The sequence below is a fragment of the Phycodurus eques genome, chromosome 22 (genome assembly GCF_024500275.1).
Source record: "Phycodurus eques isolate BA_2022a chromosome 22, UOR_Pequ_1.1, whole genome shotgun sequence".
Classification (NCBI taxonomy): domain Eukaryota; kingdom Metazoa; phylum Chordata; class Actinopteri; order Syngnathiformes; family Syngnathidae; genus Phycodurus; species Phycodurus eques.
The window spans coordinates 9908297-9927467 of NC_084546.1; the positions used below are offsets into that span (position 1 = coordinate 9908297).

Below are 19171 nucleotides of genomic sequence, written 5' to 3' on the forward strand. Positions count from 1 at the left end.
GATTTCCAGTTGTGCTGGTGCGCAGCACAACTAGATTAAACAGTATCGGACACTTGTTAGGCTTAACAAAGAGGATCCCACCTGCACGCCCACTGATGCTCGCATTCTGCACTCCCGCCCCTCTGCTCTTCTCCCAGCCAATGAGCGGGAAGCCCACCCGCACCGTGGCGTGGAGGCAGCCTGCCACCGGAGGAGGTGTGTCCGCCTCACCGCCTGAGCCAAAATGTGTGTGCACACGAGTGCGAGCTCACACGCTGAAAGAAGCGGCCGAGATGGAGGAGAAGTAGGAGGAGGAGGAGGAGGAGGAGAAAAAGAAGCCAGGTGCTTTGACTCGTCCTCGCAAACACACACAACACAGCCACGAAAGACAGTGAAGTGATTCGTGTGTGTTTGCGCAGAGTGGGGATCCTCTGAGGGATGCGAGAAGGGAGCCGAGGAGCACGAGCGCGTTTCAGCCCCGCGGGGGAGCTCAGGCGCGCCAGCGAGCGTCTCACTCCGACGGACGGCGCGCCGTCTCCCTGGCAACCACGATGGGCTGCAATTTGTGCACCTTGCAGAAGCGGGAGGAGCACTACAAGCTGCTGTACGAGATTGCGCAGGTGAGCCGCGATCACGATGAAGGAGATGACGGAACACACCGAACACTGAATAGTTCTCCTATTTCGGCTCAAAAGTAATCTGATTACACTTAAAAATCGACTCACTAACTAAAAAGTAACTCGTTTTGGACATTTTGACTCGTGAGGATAAGCGGTACAGAAAATGGATGGATGGACTTGTTTCAAGATCATTTTTACTTGAAAAAAAGCCAGACCTAAGGAAAAAAATAGGACTCCACCGGCATTTTATTTGACTTGTTTCAAGTACAAATTAGCTTGAAACAAGTCCAAATTCTAAAAACAAGTGACTTTCTCACGTGATGAGTCTTATATGAAGTCATCAGATTAGTTTTTACTGAAAAAAAAAATAAAAATAAAATAAGACAAATATCCTTGGTAAGATTTGTAGGTTTTCGCAGTGAGAAAGAGCAAGGAAATAATAATAATAATAAGACGGAAGAAAAACTCTGAGAGTGCCGCTCGTTATTTCTCCACTAGTTCATCTTTGCGTCCTCCAGGCAGGAAGCCGTCATACACTTCCAAAAAAAAAAAAAAAAAAAAAAAAAAAAAAAAAGGGGGGGTTCTTTCACTTAAAGGGATCTCACAGGGGATTTTCTTTTTTTTTTTCCCCCCCAAGGACCACCTCGTAATCGCCAATTAAACATAACTACCACTACTGCTATTTGTTTTTCAAGCTAGCCAACATTTAACAGGGATAAAAGGTCAAGTGAATTTCAAAAGCGTCACAATCATATCCGAGACTTTTTTTTTTTTTTAATGATACGACATAATTAAGCTACGGCTCGTGGTGGTTTAAGAAACTTCCAAAAGAACTGCCCGCTACCACTTGAAGAATGCATCTCATACAGTACAGTAGTTACTGAACTTCTGCTTTTTACTGACATTCCTGCTGCAGTTTTGACCTTTGGGGCATGTTTTAATCTGATCCTCAGAAAGATGAGAGATCTTTTCTTTTCCTGGCTGCGTTTCTTCAAACACGTTGTCAGCATGGGCAGAAAATTCCATTTCACAAGGTTCGGATGTGTCGATTAGACAGGAAGTGCCGGTAAAGTGTGAATCTCGCCAATCCTGGCCATATGGTTAGGTGCTGAGCGTGCAGGCAAACACGCGCTTTGTCGGCGAGTACAGTAGAAGCGGGCCATTCATTCATCATTTAACGTCGTGCTCTGATACCGAGCAGCAGCAGAATTGGATACGACGTAACGAGCGTGAGCGTGATAGTTCATGGAAAGCGGGCTCGTGTCAAACTAAGCTAAAACAATGAGAATAATGAGCCGCAAAGTAATGATTGGTGTAAGAGTAGCTGTCAGTTCGAGGAGACCCTGGGAGGCCGCATTTAAATATAATCATTTTGCATAGTTTGTTAACCTGCTGAGGGATTGTGAGTTTTAAAGTCATTGGAACAAAACTGGGTGCTAGAATAAGGATTTTGGGGGGGGGGGGGGGGGGGGGGAGTCATCCAAAAATCAAGCGCTTGACATTCACTTTCTTGGTCACAAGCCACTACATGTGGCTACACTGCACTACACAGGATATATTTCGTATATTTAGACAGGGAATTTTTCACCGGTTGTACTGGTTTCCCAGAGTTATTAGCCACTCAGCATTTTCATCGTGTAACTTTATTGTACAATTTTTAAAAAAATAATCGTTTTGAACTAATTACTGCTTTGTGTATGAAACCCTATTAAATCCCAGACCATGTCTGAGAAACTGTAAGTTTGTAGCTTTTTCCCATCAAATTAGCCTTTGTTGTTTGGAGACCCCTGCTGGTTTGGAGTGTGTTTTGCAAAGTCCAAATTTTGGATTTTCTCCACAATCTCCTGGTTTGGCAGTAAACTACAAGGAGATGTTGTATCCTCCTGTGCAGCATGTCTTTGAAAGCCATTCGGAGGCACAGTTCTCATTAGCGGCGAGAAAGAGGGGAAAGAGAGACGAGAGTTCAGTTTGCGTGAGCAAGAAGTGTGTCACGGCGTAACTTTGTCCTCAAACCCGAGGCTGTTGAGGGAGTGAGAGACTTCTCGGCAATCCCCTCATCGCTTTTCCCTTTCATCATTCCGCATTTCTCAAGTCTTCCCCTCCTCCTCACTCGCTGTTGTTCTCCCACTGAGCATTTGTTTGGTACAGTTTGTGTTTCCACGGATACATAGCGGCTCGGATGGTGGTGATTTGAGTGGAAAATAATATTGTCAGGAGATTGTCGGATTACAAGTTGGTCACTTCGCTTTTATTTTTAAATTTGCATGGAGATGAACAAAATTGATCCAATATATTTTTTCCTAGGCATGTTTGGCAGATTTTGTACATTTATGCCCTGCCAGTCACGGTCACCTTGGCGACGAAAGACAGAGTACCCTGCTGCTGCCTCGCATAGAAGACAGAGGCAGCGTGGACAATTGCTTTTTGCAATTGAATCATGACTAACATACTCTATATCGTGGATTGACCCCAAAAAACAAAACAAACAAAAAAAGTTTTTTTTCACCATAGCACCATCTGCTGGCTCTGGTGGGGACCTGCCTCCCTTTTCCATAATGTCAATTTGTCAACAAATATAGCAATTTGCAGTGTTTTTCTTGGTTATTTAATAGTCTGTAGAGGTGCACACCTTGCTTCTCTTATACCACGCTGACAATGTTTGGATGCTCGGTGGATTGTGCTGCCCTTTGTCCCTTTTCTGTACATAGAGCTGATGGTGTCAATGGTAGGAAAACAGAATAAGGATAGGATAGGATAACTACCTCATGTTGTTGTTGTGGGTCTATTGTGGACTGCGACTGTGGGACAGATGCTTAGCCACATGTCCAGGCTGTTAGGCAGCACCGTGGGGAGCTTAGACGGAGACCCCTTCTCCGGTCCGGTCCGGTCCACGCACAGCCGGCCGCTCCATATGGCCTCCTCAGACCTGAGCCATGACATCATCCAGATCAGGTTGGGTTGAATCGTTTGTCTTGTAGCACGCGTTTGTGTGTGTCCACTTTGTCCTCGTTGCTGTTTGCATTTGGCGAACCTTGAATAAGGCGACCTTTTCAATTTGATCTCACGCTATATTTTATTTCGGGAGGGTAACGAAGTGACGCCGCCTGCCTGCGCGGGTCAGCAAGCGGACCTTTTCACCTGTGAGCATAATTGCACTTGACAAGTCGCACTCTTTGTCTCCCATGCAAACACACTCGGCTTTGGGATTGCCTGTCAGAAAAGAAAAATCTATTACGTTCCGAGCTTTTTTTTTTGATGTCATACACTTTCATTTCATTTACTTATTTGGGAAGGGTCAAAAAAGCAAAAAAAAAAAAAAAAAACAACCAGCCAATAACCACCCCTCACCCCCTCCCCTTGCTAGCTCTGATAAGCCCGGAATGAAAGCCTGTGTCTCCTTACTCCCCTGCAGACAAAGCCAAAAGGCGCACACACACATTTAAGAGGTAGCTATATGCATATTTACACACGTACAATAAAGATCACAAACACGCATCCGCGTTTATTGGACATTCTGTCTTTTATTTTTACGACTGTGTTAAAAACGTCACCGCTGGTCTTTACGCGTGATGAGAAGACTTATCACTTGTTATCAGCTTTGGCCAATTAGCCTGGCCAAGATGATAGGATAGGAGGCGAGGGAGAGGGATAAAGAAGGAGGGAGGAAAGCTTCCATTCTTCCTAAAAAAAAAAAAAAAAAAAAGCATTCTCTCGTTCCTTATCAGTCGCCACGCACTGTTTCAACTTTGTTCCATCCCACTGCTTTTGCCTGTCTTTCCTACAGCACTTATTAATACACTTAAGCGTAACTCCACCCCCTTAAAGGAGGATTTTTTTCCCCCCTTTTTCCCCCCTGACCTATATGGAGCGACATACGCAAGCAAAGAAGATAGAGAGACTAATTCAATAAGGTTTCGGTGTGTGACATTGATGTGACTGGAAGCCAAGTACAATAACCCAATAACACACCTTATGGTCACATCTGCAGGCTTTTGTCATGTCAAGTTGGAAGGTTCTTAAAAGTCAACCATCTGGAGCTTGTAGCCACACGGTGTGTGTTATTGGAAAAGTCCAGGCATGTGCAGGGGGAAAAAGAAAATCGTATTTACGTCACCTATGTAGCACAAAAAACTAAAATTCGGACAGGTTTGTTCTGGTTTTGAGCAGATTTTATTTCCCCATGTGGAGTAATTTGACCACTGGGAATGACATCGGGATTTATTTGAGCTGTTTTCAGGTTTTTAAAACTCGGGCCCCTTTTCAAATCAGCAAATGTTTTTGATGCTTTTTTAATGATTTCTTTTTTTTTTTTTTTTTTTTTTTTTTTTACACATTAGAACATTACAAACACAGACATTGAAACAAATAGCTGAAATAATTTTGCTTTAAAATATCTGCATTTAACATTTTATTCGATTATTGTAGTTTTTTTTTTTTTTTTTTACAAAAATCCCATGATTCATATAGAATTGTACTGCCATTTTTCCTTTTTTTTTTTTTTGTTTTTGTTTTTTTTTACATTTTTTGTTTTGGAATTCAAGCGCTTTTCAACCCTATAAAATCCAAACACCCTGCACGACACTATCAAGAACTCCAAAGCGGAACTTTTCTGCACTCTTTTACGTCTCTTCACAACACGTCCTGTCCATTTTGGAAAGCAGCAGCAAGGACGCAGGTGGTTCGAGGGGGGTTGGATGAGGTTACCGCAGCACGCTGGTGTTGAATTTCCACTTAACTAAGCTGAGTTCGCAAGCCAATTAGGCCTACTCAGACGCTGCCGTCGAGTCCAGTTACGGATAGAATAGCACAAAGCCATCTGCATAGTCTGGGGCTACGATTACATGTAACTATAACACATTCGTGCCCTTGGGGTGGAGAGGTTGATGGTCCATGTTGTGTGGAGGTGTGGAAATGTCTCTGTTGATGACATATCCCTTTGGTGTATTGCACCAACATAACGTGGCTATCTACAGTGGCATCAACGGTAAAGACAGCTTGAGTGATAAAGGGCCGCCGCGTGTAAAACAACAACAACAACAACAACAAAAGGAATTCCGAAGACACTAAAATGCATTTGCATTAGTTTTCGTGGAAATGGCAAAGAAAAAGCCGATTTATCCCAAAAAATGTAATTAGCATCTTCAGAAAACATGTTCCGAATCATGCAACCTCATTTGGGACACATAACGGTAAAGACATTTTGGCGTGAAAAGTTTGAAAAATATTATTTGGGAATATTTTATAAACCATTATGACTTTTCGATGTAGAGCAACTGCCAATCATTCAAATCGATGAGTGAAAGAGAATTCAGCGGGGTATGTCTTTACCGTTATTGATCAAATTCTATGAAAATGACCCATTAATTTGAGGATCCCCGCTGTTTTGGTGTCAACCACATTGGTAGCTACACGTGATTGGTCGACAGGACACAAAATGCAGATTTTTAAAGCAGCATTTATCCTCCCCCTAAAGAAGTAGTTTTTAGTTGTTCTTCTGCACCAAAGGGGCATTATTCATGTTATGAATAATGCTAATAAGCTAGATGTTCCATAACAAAAAGTTTGACGATAGCGAGTGGTGGAAAAATATTGAGTTCACACAAGTCTTTTTTTGAAGGAGGAAAAAAAAAAACATTTAATGTTATGCAAAGAGCTACCGCATGAATCTTTGATTTTTCTGGCTCTCCAGGAAAATGTTTTATGAAAACACTTTTTTTTTTTTTTTGCCTTCAGCCAAAATCGGAAATGAATAAATTCATTAGAAGACAATCAAAACCCCTTCTTTTCGGTGGCTTATTTTGGTTGTAAATTGAAGAAAATGAGGGCTCATTTATACTGTAAAAGCGCTTTTGTCTTTTGGGGACGACTTTTTATTGTTGATGAATACAAACAAAGAGAGGCACTGACTTAAAAGGATGCTCAAATACCACCAAGACGCAACCACATTTCCTTAATTCTTTTAAAATGACAATTTGCGGCCAGATAGAACACGGCCAACCATTTGGAGGTGACAAATGGCATAGATGGGCGGGGAACTCATGTTATAGAAGCGTAACACATAACCTCCTCGTGAACTCCGGATGAACGATAGGGGTGCGACCTGTGACCCCCAGCAGCCGAATTCTCTATTGTCCGGTGTCGTTTTAAAGGCAGACAAGAGACAATCCACATTTACAGTAAATCCAATTCAGTCTGAGCCCCCTCTCCTTTTCTGGAAAAAAAAAAAAAGCAGGCTAATTAACGCGGTGGAAAAATGTCGTGCATGCGCGGCTCGATGCTCGCTAATTGTTATGTGCATTGCAGGATGTTGAGGCTAATGAAACTCTTGCGGGCGCAATCTGTCAAGCCACGCCGACCTTGTCGCCGAGCTTATTAACATTTGGCATTTGATTTGCCACTGTGTGCGCTTGCGCAGTGCCAATATAACACTTGAGCGGTCCTAGTTGGAGACTCCAAAGAATAGAAGAGGTACAATCGAAGCTTCATGAAAAGAAGCTTGTTGCAATATCGATTGCATTCCCCACCATATAGACCAGGGGGTGTCAAACTAATTTTTGTCGCGGGACAGTTATGGCTTCCCTCGGAGACCCGACGACTGTGAAGCCATATAAAATATTGTCTCATATAATGACATACACACAGCAAATTGTCGGAGAACTAGTTTTAAAATCAGAAGCCAATAAAGAAACAAGAAACAGGAAGTCGGGCCACATAAAATGATGTTGCGGGCCCGATCTGGCCCCTGGGCCACCAGTTTGACAGCCATGATATAGCCCCTGATTTGAAGGGAATAAAAGCACATCTTGCTAACAAACAAGCTATTGACTAGCATGTTGAGGTTATTTTCGTGGCTTCGCTGTCTGTTTTGATGATTTATCACTATAATATCAGTATATTTGATGGCCATCGTTGATTTATTCGACTTCTTCCATCCATTAAGTTACCACAAATGGTTCCTTGTCTGCTGAAGCATTTCATGGCGCAATGCATGCTGGGAACCAATGTTGAATGCAAGAAGTACGCGGGCTGCAGTACAGACAACAGGGATTGTTTTTTTTTCTTCGCAACGACCGTTGACGGCTCGTTACTTTATGTTGTTTTGCTGTTCGACGTTTTTTTTTTTTTTTTTTTTTTTGCCATCTTTGAACGGTCCTTTGTATATAAAAGCGTCCTTTACACTCGGAATGTAGAGGGACTTGTACGCAACGCGACCAGTTGAAGGACAGTAACGCCAAGCCCACAAATCTGCCGCTGTTGAGGAAGAAACCAAAATCAAAAGAATATGTATTTATTTTGAATTTGTCTTCAGAGGAGAAGGCTTACCCTACGTTGCTTTGCTTAATCCGTTTCATGTCGGTGTGCAGTCTTGATGCACACCTAATTGGCCGTTTCTGTGCACAATCCCGCGTCTGCAAAACGGTGAAGGACACTCATTGCCACTTGAGCATACCCCCCCACCCACCCACCCACACATGCGACGACTAAACTCTCCAGTTGAGCACCTCGTCTCCTTGAACCCGCCATTGACGTCCGCGAGCGGCCATCTTTACCGCCGACTCGCCATTTGATTTGCATTTTTGGCTAATTGTCTCCCGTTACATGTCTTGTCACGTTGAATCAACGGAATCCAAGAACCCTTAAAATTTGAATTATTATTTTCGTTTTTTCACTGCATGTCATTTTATTTTATTTTTTTTAATTGTTTTGAGGGTTGTAATGGCCCAAGTACTTCCCGATGTGCATTCCCTCCACCACAATGTCTACTTCCATCAATGGCATGAAGGTATCACAAGGCAAGGGTCAATGCGATTCACCGGGAGCCCGTCACTCAAAGTCCTCCTTGCACTGTTATTATTGAAATGAGACATTTATGATGGCTCCGCTCATCTCAGGCGAGATTGCGGCAGATTGTGGGCGCGCGCCGCCACCTGCGCTTCCGTCTCCTGTCACAATACGCCAATTCGAATGGAATAACAATCTCACTTGTATTGGATTGAAATTCACTACAATCACGAATCTGAAGGAAGGGGATTTTGGGCCAAGGTCGACATTGAATAGCCAGAAGCTTATTGTCCCGTTGTTCCCATTATTCAATGACACCGGCATGATCGGTGCAGTTAATGCAGTGAGCACATTGTTACAAGCCCTTCGCGCGATGATGTCGTGTATGGGGAATGTCTTTTTTGTTGTCGTTGTTGCTCACAATGACACCCTATCTGACACATTCCCAGGTTTCCATCATGCTCTTATCGGCGCACGGCAAACACAAATAAAACGCCATCTCTTATCTGCAGCCCTCTCGCTTGGATTTAAAAAAAAAAAAAAAAAAAGTGGTAAAAGATAAAAAAAAAAAAAAAAGCCAGTGACACATTCGAAAGGGGCTGACTCTTGAGCATATTGCAGGCCTCGGGCTGACCTTCACTGTGCTACTTTTAACCCCCAATTTCAAGAGACGCCACGCCGTTTGTGCACCAGCGGTGTGCTCGGAAGCACTCGTGGGTTGACGATGTGTATAATTAGAAGATCTCAAACAGTTGCGTTAATAGCCTGTGGCCTACAATGGCTGTTTGCTATCTATGTCACCCTAGAAAATAGATAGAGAATGCAGTATTTTAAACCAACTGTCACTCTTTTTCTGTTTATTGCAGGTTTTGACTTGCAGTCAGTAGTGAAGTCCATTTCACCTACGTTGCTCTTTTTCATTGTGTGTATGTAATAAGTACTGTCTTATGATTGTCATAAAAAATATACAGACATTTTTATAGCACTGTCAGAATAGATGACAAATGAGCGTATGTTTGCGGTAGCATTTAAGCTCCTCCAATCATTTTATGTCCTCATTTGTGGTTTAATTGGGCAATTCAGCATATGTGATGTAAACACTAAAACATGCACGTTCTGAACCATTATGCCCGCGCCCCCATCTGGATCTGATCGTAACTTTTTCAAACATTCGGAGTTTGTAGTTTATTGCGTTTTTATCAATTTTGAGAAGTGCGGTAACACAGTCAAGTCGATAGTTGTGCGCTGCAGGCGGGTTTTAATCTTGAAAATTCACAATGTGCAAATATCACCTCGTGACAGATTGAAAATGAACTGCACCGCATACTTGTCATTAGGGCATGTAGTAAGTGGCTTAAATGATGTGTCAGTGCAAGGAGTTAATTCATTTGCATTCAGGTTGGTTGACAGGTGTCAGTCACTTTGACGCCTTAGACGAGCACGTTCACCCCTCACTACATTCTCCCGTGCCGCACCCTTTTCAGATCTTAAAGGGGGTGGGAAAGTATATCCCTGCTGCTGGAACCTGTTTTATTATTCTGATTTATCTAATAGGCTCACTGTGCGCAATTAGGGAGCAAGGTGTAATTTCAGATGGAGTGTGGACAGGAATATGGTTAAAACATTCACATCCGCAACCCTTGGGGTCCTAATATTTTACAATGATTTGACTTCGGTACCTAGGTCTAAATGTAACGTTACAAGCCCAATAATAGCAAACGAAACGGTCTTCCACCCACAGGTGAACAGGCGTAACTTCTCCAAGGGGGAGCAAGATGAGGCCGCGGTGGAGGGCATACGGCGAGACCCCATCGTTGTCCAGGTCATCCGACCCGTCGCGCAGCATCAAGGCGGTCCGTCGCGGGAGGCGTGCGTGGCCGACGTGTGCACGCAAACCGACATCACTTTCGAGCACATCATGGCGCTGGCCAAGCTCCGACCGGCGACGCCGCCCGTGCCTGACGTCTGTCCCTTCCTTTTGTCTGACAGGTGTGTGCTACTATTTGTTTTATTATTATTTACTATTTGTTTTAACAGGCAGTTGCAAGTGTATGGGCTGATGGAGCAGTCACTTTCGTTTCATTCGCTGCTGCTCTTTTCTTTCCAGCTGCCATTCTATCCAAACTATGGAACATGAGTTCTATGAATGTCCCGAGTACCTGTCCAATATGCCGGCCGAAGTGGAGCGGACTGAAGAGTATGTTTATGAGGTACGATTGCACTTTATGAATTGATTTAGGAACGATAGAAAGAAAAGAAAAAAACGTACGGGAGCGTGAACTGTTAGTGGTTAGGTCGTCTGCCTCACAGTTCTGAGGATCAGGGTTCGAAACCCGGCTCCAGCCTTCCTGTGTGAAGTTGGTGTGTTCTCCCCGTGCTTGTGTCTGTTTTTGTTGTGCTTGACTAAGTGATGAGTGTATTTCGTTTCCAGCGCATTCAGCGGACACAGCGTCCGAGAGCTGGCATTTATATTTATCTTGATTTTTTTTCTTTTAAAATAATTTGATTTAAGATTTGGCAGGCTTGTTATAATATTGTCAAATTTAAAAGAATGTATCTTTTTTAAAGTTTGGCCAGCATTAGAGTGTCATTTTAGGACCAAACCAATGCTACACCAGATTGGCCAAAAGTGATTACACTTGCTTGGTTGGCTGGTTCGCACGATGCAAACCATTACTTTAATGAGCACACCAGAACACACGTAGGGCTGTGTGTGTGTATGTGTGTGCGCGCGATGTAACAAATGCATTGCGGCGGTCCAAAACAGGACCTGTGGGCGATTGTCTGTGACAGTGACGAGGCACTGTCGGCCCTGGCTGGTTTAATGGGCACTTCCTGGTTCAGTGAATTGCATTGTGGGTCATTAGGGCTCCCTCGCTGCCAGCTGAGTCCTACCTTGCTGAGTGATATGGATGAGAGGGTTCACACAATCACAACAAGGTCAGCTTGGCAGCCAGGTAGCACATCGCAGCAATCCTCACTTAGCTCCATCCATCCATGTGTATCTAACTGAAACATGGAGGGCTTTCTGACTGGATGAATGAGAAAGGTTGGTCCCTGGAGTTGCTGCTGATTGACAGATCAGCAACATGGTGTCATAATACTCACAAATGAACACTACTGTTTGAAAAGGAGGGAGAAAAATAGATAAACACAAAATTTAGATCATGGTTCTTTTTGAACACATTCACTGCCATTGACGGCTTTAGAAGTCAAATATCCATGTTAACTAGGAAGGCTAGCAGTGAGTGAGTTAAGAGATCAATGGCTTGTCAATAGGATGGTACCCCTGAAAAAGACTTGTAAAAAGTAGATTTCAGTCTAATAATTAGCTCGATGGGGTGCTTTACATGGGCTAGACCTACAGTGGTGACAGCAAGCGGCAGTTTGGTAGCTATAATTAGCAAATATTCTTGCAAACAAAAAATACTTGAAGATGTTCATTGCCACTCTCAGATGAAGGTTACTGTCAAACTATACATACAACACATTGTGTATTTAAAACAACCTAATAGTCTTCGCTACCTTACAATAGCAAACTCATAAGGCACACTGGCTAATGAATAGTATCTATGTGGGGTGTTGTTACCCTTACAGTCACGTATATGTGAATATAACAATACTCACAGGTATATATATTCTTTAAGCTCTATTCTTTAAGAACGACTAATGTTACTGCCATACTGAGAAGCCAAGAGAGGAGTTTCGACGTCACGGCTATCTCGATACAAATTAGACCTAACCATGTCTTCTTGAGCCTCTTAACCAATCTCTTTCCCAGCTCGATGATATCACACTTTAGTGGTGCGTGATCCTGCTCCTGAATTTGGCTGTCATGCAATGTAGAACTCAAGCATCTGCAAAAGCGGTGAGGTTTGAGAGTTATCACATTAGCATAAACGGCTTCCATAGCGCAGCCTTTGAAGGTCAGTTTTGCACACAGGGTTCATTGCCATAGAAATTAATTACTTCCGCTGCCAATCTTGGCTGGCCCCTCCACCCACTTACGTATGTTATTTACCTTATAGGATTACTAACCTAAACCCCATCTTGTTGGTTCACATAACAAGCATTGTTAAGGTACAGTTGAGTTCAGGTCCATAGCCATCATTTTAGAAGTGGACAAATTGTTCAGGAATACATCAACATTTATGAGTAAATGATCATCCTCTCCATAGTGGACAAGGAAACTGTGTTTGAGGTAAAGCATAAGTAGCTCGATAATTAAGACATTTATGGATATTAGCTTCGATTTCGGAAAACTGATCAACCTTTTTGTCTGTTTTCTGACATGTTTTGAATCAAACACTACCCCAGAAAACTTGGGCCACATCCCAGTTTGAAATGTGAAAATCCTCCGAAGCCCACCAAAACTTCAACACGTGATATTAGAGTCAGTAATTACAGAATATACAGTATGGTTTTCATAATAACTCTACGTAAACATGGGGGTGTAAAAATGCAAATTCATAATCTGTCCAATTTACCTCTACTGAATTTTAATGTAAATATGTGCTTTTATTCATTCATTCATCTTCCGTTCTGCTTATCCTCACTAGGGTCGCAGGCATGCTGGAGCCTATCCCAGCTATCTTCGGGCGAGGGGCGGGGTACACCCTGAACTGGTCGGCAGGCAATCGCAGGGCACATAGAAACAAACAACCATTCGCACTCACATTCAAACCTACGGGAAATTTTAGAGTCTTCAATTAATGCATGTTTTGGGGATGTGGAAGGAAACCGGAGTGCCCGGAGAAAACCCACGCAGGCACGGGGAGAACATGCAAACTCCACACAGGCGGGGACGGGATTTGAACCCCGGTCCTCAGAACTGTGAGGCAGAAGTGCTAACCAGTCGTCCGCCGTGTTTTTATCCATCCATTTTCTGAGCCGCTTCTCCTCACTAGGGTCGCGGGCGTGCTGGAGCCTATCCCAGCTGTCATCGGGCAGGAGGCGGTGTGTTGCTGAACTGGTTGCCAGCCAATCGCAGGGCACATACAAACAGACAACCATTCGGACTCACAGTCACACCTACGGGCAATTTAGAGTCTCCAATTTATGCATGTTTTGGGGGTGTGGGAGGAAACCAGAGTGCCCGGAGAAAACCCACGCAGGCACGGGGAGAACATGCAAACTCCACACAGTCGGGGCCGGGGATTGAACCCGGGTCCTCAGAACTGTGAGGCTGACGCTCTAACCAGTCGTCCACCGTGCCGCGCCGTGTTTTTATTCATCAATAAAATAATTAACATACTGAACTACAGTATGAACAGGAAAATATGAACATTAAATCAGCCCATTTACTGAATTACTACACATATTTCCAAATATGGATTTCATGTTTTGTATTGCACTCAATCACAGCTTTATTAATCCTTGATATGAAATACGTGCAAAGCACAAATCCTCTTTGCATTATAGTATGAAAGCTTAAAAAAAAACGTGCAGAGCAATGAGCACAAATTCTCAGCAAAAACTCAGGATTGGAATTGTATCTGGCATTAAAATATTGTAGTTGGAAAGCAAGCAAGCGAGCAAGCTAGCACACGACAGGTAATAAAACTGTATTAGTCTTAGCGTGAGGGCTCCGATTCACACTCTTGTTTTCCCACAAGCGCAAAAAGGCTAGCCATAGCGGCCTCATCGATTACACATTACTTTATGACATAGTGTATTAAAATGCTAATAAGTTTTTGTCTGAAAACGAGACGTTACGACGTGTTGAAAAGGAATCAAATTGTTTTAATGGCTGTAAAATTGAAAGTTATTGGTTTCTCCAACAGGAAGTGGAGTTATGCAAGCAGAACACTCAAGAGAAGCTTGGCCTAACCTTGTGCTACAGGACCGACGAAGAGGAGGACATCGCTATTTATGTCAGCAAGGTACCGACCTGTTTACGTTGTACTCGTGTATAATGTGTATAATATATATATATATATATATATATATATATATATATATATATATATATATATATATATATATTCAAGTACAGATTTCTGTCCGTCATCCTGGCCGTCATCCATTGTTCCCCTTTGTTTACTGTCTCAAGATATTCTTTGTTTAAATTATTGGCTGGTTTCATTGCGGTATCATTGCTTGGCTGAAATTAAATGCGTTGTTTTGTGCAGGTGGAGCCAAACAGCTTAGCCGCAAGAGACGGGCGCATTAGAAATGGAGATCGTATTCTACAAGTAAGTTCGTCTTTATTTGGTGGAAAAGTACGTTTGACATAGATGCAAGACATTTTAGAGTTTGGTGTCCTCAGGCCCAGGGAGCACCACATATAGGGAAATAAAGGTCTTTTGTCACAGCTCCAGAAGGAACTAAATCATCTCGGCATTGCTCTTTATCTCAGTCTTGTTTGGATTCTCATTAAATGGAAACACCAACAAGGTACACCATTATGCGCACATGAAGTTGCAGAAACAGATGCGTACGTCCATTTTATGCACCGTTCTTCCCACAAACACCAGATGTTTGCACATTCTGCGACAAATGAAACAATGTGCAATAAATACAACATTTCAAAATCTTGTAGGAAGTCACACCTGAAGAGTAGAAGCTGAATTTACCGTTCAACCTAGTGGTGTAAAGACTACGTGAGCCAACACTACTGTCCTTATGGTGTACAAACAAACAACAGACCAGCAAAAAGACAACCATAAAACCTCCACTCACATTTCAGCTATTAATTCTCTCAATGTAGTGTTTCTGTTTGCTGTGAAAGATCATGGGCTGCACTGTCCGCTGTCCTTGCGGCCCCATTATCTCCTTATGGCAGCCCCATTACTCTAGAGGAGAAAAGATGAACACCACCTGTCAAAGAAGAGTTAATTGTGTTGGCGAGTAAAGACTCCGGAGCGTTTAGATGGTGTGCTTCCTCCACCTGGGACATGCTTAGCGATAGAGACGGTAATAGCTGGAGGGGCAACAGATCGTAGAGATGCGAGGGTTACAAAGTGTCTGGGGTTGGTAGACAAGCATGCAAAACATCATTTTACAGACGTGTTGTTTATGTGTGCAGATAAATGGCCATGCGGTGCAGGATAGAGAGAAGGCGGTTTCCTTGCTGTCAGGAGAAAATGCAAAGAGCATCATCCTGCTGGTGACAAGGCCGGAGACACAGGTAGCCACCATGGGATTCTTGATAACATGTCAAGGTTTCTTGTTTTTGAAAATATGTTTGGTTTGCTTTTTAGCTGGAGGATGATGTATGGCTAGATGATGAGCAACAGGAGCTGGTAAAGGAACTGAAGATGGAGATGCTGGTGGAGGGGCAGAAGGATCATAACCTCATGGAAGATGAGGTAAGAAAGGAGGGAAATCTAGAAGCTTACCATGCAATCTGCACACTTTTGAATTCTTTATTCGCAGCCTCAGGAGGAAAGGACAACCGACACACCGACCTATTCATCTAACAGCCAAGACAAAGACAGCGGGTTCGGGTGCAGTACAGACAGTCCCGAGCACCCACCGTTATTGGCCAGACTCTACAGGAGGAGTCCAGCTCAGTGCTTGAGGGAACAATGGCGAACCCAGAATCCACAAAGCAGGCGAGTTGCTGTGCTGTCACAGGACGCCCAGAGGCAAAGGACAGTAACTAAAGGCCAAGGTTGTGAAGAGGTAGCGAGCAATGGTGGAGGTGGAATCTTGGGTTTGGAGAATCACTTCCAGCAACTTCTGGAAGTCAAGTGTCAAATACGCAAGGGCGTGGAGTGTGGGGTATATTCCATTCGACACAGTATTGAGTGCAGCCTCACAGAGCAAGGAGGAGGGGATGGAGATAGCGCTGAGGAAGCTGAGGAAGGTGAAGGGATGGAGCAAGAGCTGAGGATGTTAAATGAAGAACTGCGGAGCATTGAGCTGGAGTGTCAGAACATTATGCAGGCCCATCAGCTTCGACAGGCCCAGGAGGCAGATGCATTGACGCCTCCAGCTTCCTCACCAGGTCGGAGGCTCAAGAGCCACGGGAGGCTGGCGGACATCCATGAACACCCTCAAAGTGATAAGACCCGAGAGAAAGACAGCTCCAGTGCCTATAACACAGCGGAGAGTGCACGGTCCACTCCGCTGGGTAGGGAGCGATCACCCGAGCACTCCCTGCAGAGACGCATTAGCATCGCCAACCAGAAGAACCTTCAAATGGCCTCGTCAAAGCTCTCCAGCCCCATTCCCAAGTCTCAGGGCTCACCGGACCAAGGTGTCCAAGCAGATCCTTGCGCTGTTTTCTCCAGCAGCCCGGACCAGAGTAACCCCTCTCGATCCGAGTCCGACCCGGCACTTCCTGCGGACGATGAGCGCTGCGAGAGAAAGGGGAAAACCAAAGATCTAAAAAGAAAACCACCGTTTGCCTCATACCAAACCAGCCCTTACCACGGCTCGCTCGGATCCCGGCAACTTCAGGTTGGTATGATGACAACATGCCAATTGAGTAAACCCTTATGAATGACAATGCCCAAATATGTGTCACTGGCAAAATCACAGCAACTTACTTAGGAGAAGCAAAGACTTTGAAGTATACTTTAGCTGATTTTTACTGTCAATTACTGTATATACTGTACGACACCCGTTTTGATAACTTGGCACAATGTTCCTCCATGGCACTGCTGTCCCGAGTTATAAGTTCCCAAGATATTCATCAATCAGTCAAACTCTCAAACGCGGTTCACTTTACCTCTCTATTGAAGTTTTACGTCATGTTTTCTTCCGCAGAACTAGAAAAAGTAACAAACCTATTTTGACAAAGCAAGTAGTACAAAGTCAAAGTAAAAAGTTGTCATACAAATACTCTAGTGAAGTACAAATAACTGAAAAATCCACAACTCATTCACTGGCAGCCCTCCCAGTTAACATGGATATTTGACTGATATAGCCGTTAATGGCAGTGATAAGTACGGTAACAAAAGTTCGTTACCTCCCACCACTGAGTCTAGACAGGAAGTTGCAAACAAAAAGCATAATTTCTGCACTAACCGTAGTTTGTGTTACAGAGCTACATGCAGCTGCTACAACAGCACTCTTCCTTGGAGTATTCCCAGAGCCAGCTGAGTCTCCTCAGTGTCTGCCGGGATCCACTGAACCGGAATGGTCGCTCTGGGGAACCGCGTCTGGAGTGGAAGGTTAAAGTGAGGGCAGACGGCACTCGCTATGTGGCCCGGAGGCCCGCTCGCGACCGCATCCTGCGGGAGCGAGCGCTCAGGATCAGAGAGGAGCGCAGCGGGGGAATGACCACGGACGACGATGCCATGAGCGAGATGAAGATGGGTCGCTACTGGAGCAAAGAGGAGAGGAAGCAGCATCTGGCGCGAGCGAGGGAGCAGAGGAAGAGGAGGGAGTTCATGCAGAAATGCCGCTTCGAGTGTCTGAAGGAGGGTCTGGCTGGCGGGGCCGAGGGCCACAAGGAGATAAACATCCTGGAGCTCAGTCACAAGAAGATGATGAAGAAGCGAAACAAAAAGATTCTTGACAATTGGATGACCATCCAGGAGCTGATGAGCCACGGGGCGCGAGTCCCCGAGGACTCCAAAGTCCATAACGCCTTCTTGTCTGTTACGACTGTGTAGGAATTGTTTACAGTGCACTTTTTTTTTTTTTTTTGTAACATGTTGTTTGTGAAATATAAGACAATTGTTGCTGAGGACATGTAGCATTCCTTCACTTGAACACACTTTTGCAACCTCAGCCATTTGACTGTTTATCTGCTTTTGGTAATATGAAGAGAAAGTCTCATTATCATACCATATACAGTATGTTATTGTGACTCCATCTGAAGCTAATTGCCTCATTCAAGGCAACATTTTTTAATACTGGGGGGAAATGGGATATTTTTCACAATTTGTAACCTCGCTACAAAACTTTTTTATGGCCTTTTTTTTTTTTTTTTTTTTTTTTACACTGAATGTAAATAGGTTGTTGTACTGTAAATGATTTACCAAAACTCTGGAGGTCAGAAATGATTGTATACCAGAGAAAGGTGGGGGGGAAATGGGAAACTGAACAGCCTTTCCAGGAAATTCCACTCCAAATAGAAAAACAAAAAAGAATATCCGTGTCATCTCAAACTCCTGGAAACTTTTAATTTTAGGGTTTACCTCGAGAATCAATCTATTGCTACCAAGACCTGAGGACGTTTTGAGCAGGCCTTTAAAAATTAATTTGTGGGATTTATTTAAAAAGTTCAACACTCATATTTATATTGGTTACTATTATTTGTATTTATTGTAAAGTATTATTCTTAATTATTATGATTACATGGCTACCTTTGGAAACATTTAAAGTTGTCAATAAATGTCTCATTTGTAGCCTTACTCAAAAAAATATGGCTTTGACTCATTTATTGGTATTGCATGACATTTGTGATGGGGGAAAAAAAAACATTTTAAATCGATTTTTAAGGACTGGTTTCAAGAGATTTCAGATTTTAAGCAATTGTTGAATACATCACAACAATGCTATACTGTATGTCAAAGCTACTACGAATGATACTAACATTTTCTGGTATTCTATCGCCATTTTTTTCATGTCAAACATTATTGTTACTGGGGCTAAAAGAAGCGCATCTCAGAGTTGTCCAGTTTGCACCTTTTATCCAAGACAGCGAGCTGATCAATGCAGTGCAATCAGTTGCACTGGAAAGCATAATCGAGCCTATTTGAGGGGTGATTAGAACGCATGATGATTGCTAATTGAACACATGGGAGCATAAAACGGGAACTCCACGAATAGCGACACCTTGGTTATTACCTCCCCTGCACAGCCTTAACGGTTCCTGATCTCCATATTATTGC

The 19171-nt window shown here is 43.5% G+C and overlaps 1 protein-coding gene across 1 annotated transcript; it reads left to right on the top strand.

Annotated features, from left to right (window-relative positions):
* The first annotated feature begins 530 nt into the window (after nucleotides 1-530).
* On the top strand, nucleotides 531-17947 carry pdzrn4 (PDZ domain containing ring finger 4). Its single transcript, XM_061667846.1, has 9 exons — nucleotides 531-599; nucleotides 10123-10370; nucleotides 10489-10591; nucleotides 14165-14263; nucleotides 14513-14575; nucleotides 15409-15510; nucleotides 15584-15691; nucleotides 15759-16787; nucleotides 17375-17947. Exons 1-9 carry the CDS (start codon nucleotides 531-533, stop codon nucleotides 17945-17947), a joined length of 2394 nt encoding a protein of 797 aa, XP_061523830.1.
* Nucleotides 17948-19171: the final 1224 nt, after the last annotated feature.